This window comes from Sebastes umbrosus, chromosome 4 (genome assembly GCF_015220745.1).
Source record: "Sebastes umbrosus isolate fSebUmb1 chromosome 4, fSebUmb1.pri, whole genome shotgun sequence".
In the NCBI taxonomy this organism is placed as follows: Eukaryota; Metazoa; Chordata; class Actinopteri; order Perciformes; family Sebastidae; genus Sebastes; species Sebastes umbrosus.
In genome coordinates, this window is record NC_051272.1 from 4,933,688 (window position 1) to 4,944,639 (window position 10,952).

The 10,952-nt window shown below is 39.9% G+C and overlaps 1 protein-coding gene across 2 annotated transcripts in view; it reads left to right on the forward strand.

Moving 5' to 3' along the window:
- Positions 1–8,081, forward strand: part of ptpn9a (protein tyrosine phosphatase non-receptor type 9a) — a 29,340-nt gene extending 21,259 nt beyond the window's left edge. For both annotated transcript variants that reach the window (XM_037767327.1, XM_037767326.1), the window contains 8 exons: positions 102–212; positions 2,117–2,433; positions 3,369–3,456; positions 3,821–3,890; positions 5,079–5,157; positions 5,306–5,456; positions 5,937–6,144; positions 6,951–8,081. In XM_037767327.1, the coding sequence (XP_037623255.1) occupies positions 102–212; positions 2,117–2,433; positions 3,369–3,456; positions 3,821–3,890; positions 5,079–5,157; positions 5,306–5,456; positions 5,937–6,144; positions 6,951–7,141 (1,215 nt within the window). In that variant the 3' untranslated portion in view covers positions 7,142–8,081. The remainder of the gene's footprint in view (positions 1–101; positions 213–2,116; positions 2,434–3,368; positions 3,457–3,820; positions 3,891–5,078; positions 5,158–5,305; positions 5,457–5,936; positions 6,145–6,950) is intronic.
- Positions 8,082–10,952: the final 2,871 nt, after the last annotated feature.

Here is a 10,952-nt window from a genome sequence, read left to right on the forward strand (position 1 = left end):
CACTGCCCTGGGGATTTTTCCCGAGCAGAATAAAAGCATGAAATAAATCCTGGTGAATCTGAAATAGTCTGTTATAAGTTGTTGCTGTCTCTCTCCACCAGGGGGCGTTCCCCGCCAGGCTGAAGAAGGTGTTGATTGTCGGCGCCCCTGTTTGGTTTCGAGTGCCCTACAATCTGCTCAGCCTGCTTCTCAAGGAGAAACTCAGGGAGAGGGTAAATGGAGGAGCTCATTTTCTAACACTTGCTCCATGTTTATGATGATACTTAGTTTAGAAAATTCTGTTTAGTTTATCTGGAGTGGCATACAGTGAGCGAGAAGGCAACTCAGTGTCATTGATTGTTGCAAGTGATCATTTGATTAGGGGCTTCTCTCCAGCCACTAATCCACCCCGCTGCCTCATACATCGCTGGGATGTTAATGCTTGAATCACAGGAGTCGATCACCCGGCCTACATTAATGTCACCGAAGAATTTCATTAGTATGGATTTCTGGAGAGTCACCTGATGGTCGACTGTAAATTGTGTTTCAGGATTATTCTTACAATCAAGAAGAGACAAATAAACAAATACTGTTTGACATAAAAAATGGGAAAAAGAATAATCAATACTAGTTATCAGCAAGTTCAGCCCTCCACCACGGGCTACCATTTGTTCCCCACTAGGGGTCGCTAAAGCTTCAAAGGGGGTTGTGAGGCCTCTTTTTGAATTTAAAGGGACTATTTGTAACTTTCAGAAATGCTTGTTAACAGTGACACCTGTGGCCGTGAAATGAACTAAAGTCAGCGTCGGGCTCGCGCTTGCTCGCTCTAAATATACCTGAACGAGCATCGCTCAAAACAGTGAGGCGACACACGTCAGCTAAAACCACAATATCACTCTATATTTCAGCTGCTTGGTAGTAATGTTAGCTGACCAGACGAAGGTCTCTCCATGAACATGATTTAGATCTGATCTTAGTGTTGGCTTTTCCTCCCTCAACGCAGGCTGATGCAGCAAGGCTCTGCAGCATGTCTCCCTGCTCTCTCCGCCCGCAGCCGGAGAGAGCAGAGGAGACACCGGCACCCGGTCGGTAACGAGACGATAACGTTACTCGCTGAGGCGCTCCGTCACTTCACAAGACACGGGAAACCTCTGTTGGTCTGGAGGAGCTGCAGCATTTATTTCTGCACAAACGTCCCCTGTGCATTCACTAGATATTCTCAGAGCTACTAACTCTTCTGCAATGTGGAGTGAGCACGCGTTCACGTCTAGATGTTGAGCGAGCTGAGCGAGAACGCGCGCTGTCTTAGTGAAGGCAGGCAGGCAGAGGAGGAGAGGCAGCGGCCACACGCGAACGCGCATATGCGAGCGCGCATGTGTGGCGACCTGTTACATTTATACGTTTAAAAAGTTACAAACAGTCCCTTTAAGAGGTGTAAGACAACTTTTTAAAAAATATATGCAGTTGGTCTATATCTCAGCATTTTCCATCATTTCTGTGAGAAAACTAAAAGAAATTATTTTTTAAAGTTTTATATCTTTGTTATTTAAGATATACACTTTTAAAAAACTCACAGAAGAAGGACACGGTGAACACAAGTTATATTCACAGAGCCTTCCCTCTCTGCTGAACAGCCTCGTTCTGCATTAGAAAAGTATGCAGTTAAAACAACCAAAGAGCTAATGGAACAATGGTCAAGCGTCAGGGTGAAGAAAACACTGAATTTGTCAAAAAAGAAGCCTCTTAAATATGAATAATTGTTAAAAAATAAAAAAAAATATATATACACAATACAGAGAATTTTATTAAAAGTTCCTAAAAATAAAAGGAAAACTCATCTCTGATGTGATATTCACAGGAAATTATCTGCTCAAAATTCATCCAAGGTGCTTGTTTTACACAAACTTCCTGCAGTTATTGTGTTCACTATTTGGTTTAATTGTACAGTTAATCTGTTGTTCTGTACTGTTATTGTTGTACATTGATGTATATGAAATATCCATAGAATAAGTCACTTAGTTGTCAGAGGTCGTTAGTTTACTCAGTGATAGAAAAAGGGTCCCTTAAGGAAAAAGGTTGGGAACCAGTGTGTGTGAACTTATTGACCTCTGTCGATCCCTTTCTCCTCTAACTCCAGGTTCAGATGGTGAAAATGGCCGAGCTGCGCCAGCACCTCCCCAGAGACTGTCTCCCCCAGCACCTCGGCGGCCTGCTGCCTCTGGAGTCGTACAGCTGGAACCAGCAGCTGCTGGCGGGGCAGAACGGCCGGGTGGACCCGGTGGACGAGCTGGTGGGCATTCCAGTGGAAGATGCTTCCATTCACATCCCCGGACCCGAGTCCATGCGCCCGCAGGAGCTGCTGACGCACCTCGGCAGGCTTCAGCGCACGGGCATCCATCTTGAGTACGAGGAGCTCCGCAAAGAGCCGCCGCCCGGAACCTTCCACTGTGCACAGTGAGTTTACGGCAGCAGACGTACTGTACATATCTGCTTCAGACTTCAGGGATAACATTTGGAGCATTGAAGTTTCATGGGATCATTACTCAAAACAAGGAACCAATAGACAATTCCCTGACTTATTACTTTTTGTAAAAGCAATTAATTAGTTTACTTTCCCCCCGGGAACGATTAAAGTTACACCCTAAAACGAATGTCCCAGTTTAGGCTACTTGTGTTCAATGGGTGAATAATTATAGTGGACCTGAGCTCACACTACCAGCAGAACAAGTAGACAAAATGATAATCAGTTCTGTTAGAGCTGAAACAATTAATTGATTAGTCATTTAACATAAAATTAATCTGCAACTAATTTAATAATCATTTCAGCAATTTTTCAAGCCAAAATGCAAATTTTTGATGGTATCAGCTTCTTAAATGTGAGGATTTCATCTTTGAATATATTTGGATTTTGCACTGTTGGCTGTATAATGCATGTACAGTAAAAACCAATGCAGCTAGTAGGGCTGAGCGATATGGACAAAATCTTCTATCATGACGATATAGGTAATTTCATATCTCAATAACTGTAATATAAATCACAATATAGCATGTTTTCTGGTAATTTTATAACTTAATATTCTAAAATAAGCACATGGTAAAGCCTATTTTTGTATACTCTTGTGAATTAAATACTTGACAAATGAAAAGTAGAGTATTTTCTCATTTTAAGGACTTAAGTGCAAAATCAACACAACAGTTTTAATCAAAATTATGGAGAAAAAATAAATAAATATTGCCCTAGCCTATATCATGATAGAGATGACATAGAAAAATATATACAGTAGACATTATTATATTGTTTTGACGATATATATCGGCATATTGCCCAGCCCTAGCAGCTAGAGGCTGCTCCAGCTCCATTAGTAAATGTTGGTTTTATTTGTCTACAGATCAGCTTACAATCAGGAGAGGAATCGCTACGGCGACGTACTGTGCCTCGATCAAACAAGAGTTCGTTTGAAATCCAGAAGGAACGAGGTGGGTGATTGTTTTAACAATCTGCACATTACAGTTGTCATTCATGTGAAAATAAAAAGACTGCCAGTTCCATTCATGATCACTCTCAGCTGCCGAGAAGCGTGCCAAGCTTCAGCATGTTTGAAAGGCTGCCACGCCGCCAGGTTTTTGTCCAGAAAGTGGAACCAGAGTATTTTCATTCAGCTGTGTTTACTCCTCTAAAATAACTGAATACTCTATCAGCCCCGTGTAGACAGCTGAGCTCTACAGTCTCATTCAGGTCATAGCACCATTCACCTTTTAGCGTTTTCTTGAACTGACGTGATATACTTCAGATTTTGCGAGCATCCTCCATCTTTGTAACAAAGCTTTGTTGTTCCCACAGAGATCAGACTACATCAATGCGAGCAACATGGACGGCTACAAACAGAGGAATGCATACATTGGTACTCAAGGTATGACAACTGCCACATTGCTGAAGTATTTAAAGAGATACTTAAATATTTAATTGTATGTATAGATGGATACATGGATGGTTTCACAGAGAGAAAACATTTTGACGAAAATGTAATGACTTTTCGGCGACTAAAGCAAGACTAAAACTATGAAGGATAAAAATGACTAAAATTTGACTAAAACTAATAAGCATTTTCGTGTTATGTGCATACAATGATCCACTCTGAGGTCAATTTTTTAATTAAAGAATCGTTAGCAGTAAATGAGCAGTTGAGAACAGCAAAGGGTCTCAAGATTATTTTCACTACCATGTCAAAAAGTAGCAGTTGTCTTTATTAGTGTTTAATATGAGTGTAGTTCATTAAGCTGCTATTCTATGTTCCATTACACTACAGTGTTCATTTTGGCAGCTCTTTTAGATTTAGTTTTAGTCCTACTCTAAAGACAAAAATAATTATTAGTTTTAGTCACATTTTAGTAATTGTTATCCTTCATAGTTTTAGTTTTACTCGACGACAACCCAAAACGTTTTAGTCCAGTTTTAGTCGACCAAAATCATTAGATTTTAGCCAACTTTTAGTCAAATTGTTTTCTCTCTTAATGTTTTCAACTGTTTTTTGATTTATTAAAATGTCCTTTTTTTAGTCATCAGATTATATCGAACATTTTAGTCAACCTTGTCCAGCCAAAACCAATAATTTTGTCAAACTAATTTCACATAAGATTCTATCTTATCATTACCTTATTAAAACACAGGTTGAGTCCTCCTGACTGCGCTCATCAGTGATGCGTCAGTCGCACCCACTCAGCCTGTTATGAAAGCCAATCCACGCTGACCGACATGCAAAAATATGTGTTGATCAACAACCCGAAACCCGACCCACTCTGCAAACTTTATGCATTACAGTAACACAATTGTCAGGACTGAAGACTGAGACACAGAGAGAGATGGACTGAGCACCGCCGCTGCAGTCAATGATATTGCATATTTTATATCGTCACCGTTTAATGAGTTTAATGACGTCAGTTCCGTCTCATCATCGTCTCGCCTTAGTCATGGAAAAAAAGGTCGTTGTCGAACATATTTCGTCATAGTTTTCTTTAACAAAGTTAACGCTATTACACTGATCATCGACTGAACTGAAGCCATTTTAATGTGCTTTGAATCTCCTGTTGTACTTGTGTAGGACCATTGGAAAAGACCTACGGTGATTTCTGGAGAATGGTCTGGGAACAAAACGTGCTCATTATCGTCATGACAACCAGGTAAGTTTAGTAGATTTTTTTAAAAAATGCCAAATATAACTTGATATATACAGTGTATACATATAACTTGTTTATTGAGTCTGGAAAAGCTGCCAGCTTCTGTGACTTAAATGTATTTCATCAAGTATGTCGTGTCTCTGTGCTGCAGGACAGATGAGGGCAGTCGGAGGAAGTGTGGACAGTATTGGCCTCTGGAGGAAGGAGGGCAGGAGGTCTATGGCCACATGGCAGTGGTTAACCAAAGGGTGGACCACCACACCCACTACAACCACACCACCCTCGAACTGCACAACACTGAGGTACCACTGCAACAATGTGTATTGCAACCGGAAAGTTCATGTCGCAACAATCTTCCGTTTGTTAACGAACATGCTAGGTCATACCTGCGTAAGATATTTTTTTTAATTTCTGGCCCACAAATTGCTGTAATTAGATCCATCTTCCCCTCTTTATCTGGGTCAGGTGGAAGCAGGATAAGCAATGTAGCCCAGACGTCCCTTTTTAAACAAATTAGATACAAGCTGCTGATAGGTGTTTTTTTTTTTTTTTTTACTTTGCACAGAGCCAAGCTTGTTTCCGGTATTTACTTTATGCTAAGCTAAGCTAAACACCTGCTGGCTCCAGCTTTCTATATAACGTACAGACACGAGAGTGGTATTGATTTTCTCATCTAGCTCTTGGCAAGTAAGCATATATTCCTTTAATGGTGCCATCATGCCATATTTCAAGAGCGTGACGTACAAGAAGCATGCAGCTAAAATCCTCTTTTATCCATTCAGACATGTGAACAGAGACAAGTGAGTCATTTCCAGTACCTCAGCTGGCCCGACTACGGCGTTCCCACCTCAGCAGTGACTCTCATTGACTTCCTGGGAGCTGTGAAGAGACAACAGAGGAAATTGGTGAAGGGTTTGGGGCTTCAGTGGGCCGGCCACCCACAGGGACCCCCGATGGTGGTCCACTGCAGTGCAGGGATTGGGAGAACAGGTGAGATCCTTAAATCGTATATGCCTGAATTCGCCTCATAGTTTGTTTTTTTTAAGGCAGTATTAACAACCATTAGCTGTTTCCATCAACGTTTTTTTTATGCGCGTTTTGATATATTGCATTACAAAAGCTGTATGGAAACTTCCTCAAATGCGCAAATTTACGTTCCCCTTGAAGGTTTGTCGAAGAAGATTTGTGCTAAAAGTTTTGTGGAAACACCTTTGCCGAATAACTTGTGACATAGCGAACATGTAACTCACATGACTGATCAGCTGTTTTCACTGTTGACGTCTTCGCGGATATATTTTTATAATGTCTTCTAGGGCTGCTCGATTATGGCGAAATCATAATCACGGTTATTTTGGTCAATATTGAGATCACGATTATATAAACACGATTACTCGTCGACTTTGGAAACTTTGTGCATTTAGAAAGAACATTTTGAAGCCTACATTTTGAAGTTAAATGCATCAATCTGGTGCACTTTGATCAATGAAGAACTTTGTGTTCATGTAAACAATTTTGTGCTCTAGTAAACATTTAATCATAAACACATTAGTTGTATAAATATGAACGGTGATGACGCGGCAAAAAAAGTCACACCCACGAAGCGTGGTAAACGAGACGGGGGTCCGTGTTTCCAGACGGGTCGGGTGGATTGATGGAAACGTGCCTAATTTGCTTTTTTTTTTTTCGACATTTCAAAAGTTTGCTTAAAATATGTTTGACAATTGAATGGAAACACAACTATTGTCAATAATCCCTTCTTAAAAAGTGTCGCTGCTAACACGCCCTGTTGCTTGCAGGTACCTTCTGTGCCCTGGACATCTGTCTGTCCCAGTTACAGGACGTAGGCTCACTAAATGTTTGCCAGACGGTGCGACGCATGAGAACACAGAGGGCCTTCAGCATTCAAACCCCGGACCAGTACTACTTCTGCTACAATGCCATTTTGGAGCACGCCCAAAGGCAGGGCCTGCTCCCAGCCAATCAGTGAGCTTCAGCCCTGACTTCCCCAAATTAATCCATGAGCCCTGAGATTTCAGTCTGTTAACCCCGAGCTGTGTTGTGTGACCAATTTGTGAGCCCAGGAAAGTTAACTTCCTCACAGAAGCTGTTTTCTGAAACTAGGCCATTCTTCATTGGCAAGCCAGACCAAGACGAGACAGTGACGAGAAAAAGGCTTGAGTGTTGACATTACGATGTTTCAATGTGATAACATTCTCGCTTCCAACAATGTGACATTTTTGTTTCTGCCGAACATATCTCAGACAATACGTGGCGGCGTGAACAAACCGCTCCCGTGTTGTGCAGTTTAGTGGTCTGTGGTCAGGCACAATGAGGTAATGTTCATTAACCTTTTTGTATATTTATTTGCCACTTTAAACCGATGGTTTAGGGGACCTTTAAAGGAGTAGTTCACCCCAAAATAAAAATTCAATCATTATGCACTCATCCCATGTCAGTTAAAACTCCACTAAAGTTTGTATGACTACAAAACAATGAAAATGACTTTTAATTGCATTCCAGTCAAATTATCCTTAAATGCTAAAGTTAAAGGAACAGTGTGTAGCTTTTCTGGGGATCTATTAGCAGAAATGTAATATAATATTCATAACTATATTTTCATTAGTGTATAAGCAGCAAGAATTGTTGTTTTCATTGGCTTAGAATGAGTCCTTCATATCTACATAGGGAGCGGGTCCTCTTCACGCAGTGCACTATGTTGCTCCGCCATGTTTCTACAGTAGCCCAGAACGGACAAATCTAGAGAGCCTAAACACGTTTTTACGTTGCCCGAAGGCCACCATAGCTCTCCGACACGCTTGTGAAACTGCGGTAACATGAGCCGCAGAGTGCTAAACCGTGGTACCGCCCGCCGCCGTCTGACTTCCGGTGCTCCTAATGTTATTATGGTATGGATGGCCTCTGAGCGAGGTGAACGGCGTTACCACAGTTTTACACTCGGCGGCTCACGTTACTGCAGTCTTAGAAATGGAGGAGTGAGTGTAGGGGTACTCTGTTGGTTGCAATCTGCAACCTACAACCAGGCCCCTTTAACATGGCCATTGTGTGCCAAAAGGCATGTTACTTTTCTCCCCACAATTGCTGTGGAAAGTTTGTTTTTGTAGCCAAATGAATGCCCCATAAGCATAATTACTGTACACGTACAATATCTTGGTCAGATGCAGGAAGTTAGCACTAAATGTAATAGTTTTGAAAAGAGCTGAAATGGAACAGTGGCTAACTTTTATGGGGGTTTGTTTGTACAAATTGTATTTATTGGAGTATTTAGCGACATGGGGCAAGACGTAAGTTACGGACACATTTTTCATTTTGGGGTGAAATGATCCTTTAACTAAGTACACCATTTTTTTTTTATTCCAAATAGGGAGCTTGATCTCCACTGTCATGCAACAATAATAGGATTTAGTAATACTTTTCACACCTCCTGTGTCCAGGAAATATTGTGTAGTGCATTTTTAGCACATGGTATGTGTCACGTAGATGGTACGAGCTAGTCTCAGGAGTGTCATACTGAACACAAGGAGGTGAAACTTGTTATCAAAAAAACAATTAAGTCAGAAAGTCTTTTGCCAAGAAGTTGTTGCATGATGCATTCTCCTCCGCCTTAGTAACGGCAGTAAAGAGGAGTAAAGCGCATCCAAAACGATGATGACGGCCGTTACATCCCCTCTGTGATCGCTCATTAAATTGCTGTCCATGTGAATTCCTCTTAAGTTTTGTATTTCCAATTGTGTTCACTGAAAGCCTTCAGTGTATCGCTGCCACAGCAGGGAAAAAAAATGGATCCGTGTCATGTTATAACATGAAATGTTGATTGATTTAACAAGATGTGTTTCGCGTTATAACAAGATATTTTCACGTTATTACAACATACAAACGTATCCCATTATAACAAGAAAATTTCTTGTTATAACAATATACTATTTATCTTGTTATAGAGTGAAACTTTTCATTTTAGCAGCTTATTGTTATAACATAAAACGTTTCACGTAACGTGATCATCACTTATATTATAATGTGAAATGTTTCACGTTATAACAATATACGTGATGATCACGTTATAGATTGAAACATTTTATGTTATAACAATAAGTTATCACATTTTAGCACGACAAGTTTCATGTAATAAGATAAATAGTATATTGTTATAACAAGAAAAGTTTCTTGTTATAACTTGATATGTTTGTATGTCATAATAATGTGAAAATGTGTTGATATAACAAACTTTTTCCATTATAACGTGATGCTAATCCGTTTTTTTTTTTCTTGGTGTGGCAGCTGTATGCTTCCATAGAAAGCCCAACCTTCCACCTCACCTTGAGATTTCCCGACTTTCAGTACAGACCAGTGACCGGTGTCTACTGTATATTGCCGCCTTCGCTCACCTAGCAGTGCCATCACGCTTTAGTGATTGTGGGAATGTATCGCCAAGCGCCCACACACATGCACACGCACGCATTTAGATCAGTCTGTGACTAGAGCAGCGACTATGCCATCGAAGCGCAGCGCACATCTGTGGAAGTCATCAGTTAAAACCTCACGAGTAGTGCAATACTTCCCTCTTCTTGTTTTACACAAATCACGTCTTAGCACTTTTAAATAACTATTCCCAACGTGCTCTGAGATTAGTCATCATAGTGACGCATAAAACTTAATTCTGTAGGTCTACACGTGATGCTGGGATGTTAAATTTAGTAATGCTGAAATATAAAACATATAGTGACATTTTGGACTTACTGTAAACATCTGCATAGAGCTTTATTGGGACAAATCAAGAGGATTTTTACAGGGAGGCCGGACATTAATGATAGAATAGCTGAATAAGCATGCACACAAATCTGTGCCTCCACCCTATAGAGTCCTTCTCGGGCACTTGAGAGTCAGAAAATGTTGTCTGAAGTATAATTTCATTATTATTGTGTTACGTTAAGTTCTACAGACTGTGGTTGTAATCAGTGCTTTCATCTGGTCCCAGTATCTTGCCATTATTATAGAGTACATGTACAAAAACTGAGTGTCTATGTGTGTCATACGTTGCATTATGTTGTTGCCGGGTGAAAAAAATAAAATGTGTTCTTCGCTACAGAATTCATATTGAATTTGCTTGTAGTGAAGCATTTTTAAGTCTGCCATCCTCATGCACTCTGATTTTTAGGATTATTTTTTTCCTTTCAATGATGGACGCAAAATGTGCCCTATTTTTATTTTTCTATTGTATTCAACTGTTTTCATACGATTACCCAGGATATACAGTTATCTACATTAATTTTATATTTGTTTTATTATAACCTATTACTTTATCATTCGTATGACTATTGAATCAAGCTATACTGTATTAAATACAAACTATGTCAACATATACATTCGTAAAGCTGTGTTTTTTTTTGGCTTACTAAGCTGATTTATTAAGTAATGTATTAATGTTTCTCATTTTCTATTAAGAGTTTGTTGATTATGTTTTTTTCAATTTGGCCATTACAGTTTGACTGTCATGTATACTATCATACATTATTAAGACTTCTATAAAAGTAGAGTGTATAGTAAAAGATTGTAAACCTGTTAAGACGAGACAACGGATTTCAAGCTTTCTACCCACCCTAAATCTAACCTAAACCAAATTCATCTCTCATTACAAGGCTGGATAATGATTACCAGTCATTTCATCTGACAGTTTAAGATCCAAATCATCACTTTTCTTTTGAAATACAGAGCCGGTGGTTGCAGTAACACTCCTACACTGCTGCGCACACTCAACAAAATACCATGAATGTAGCTAGACT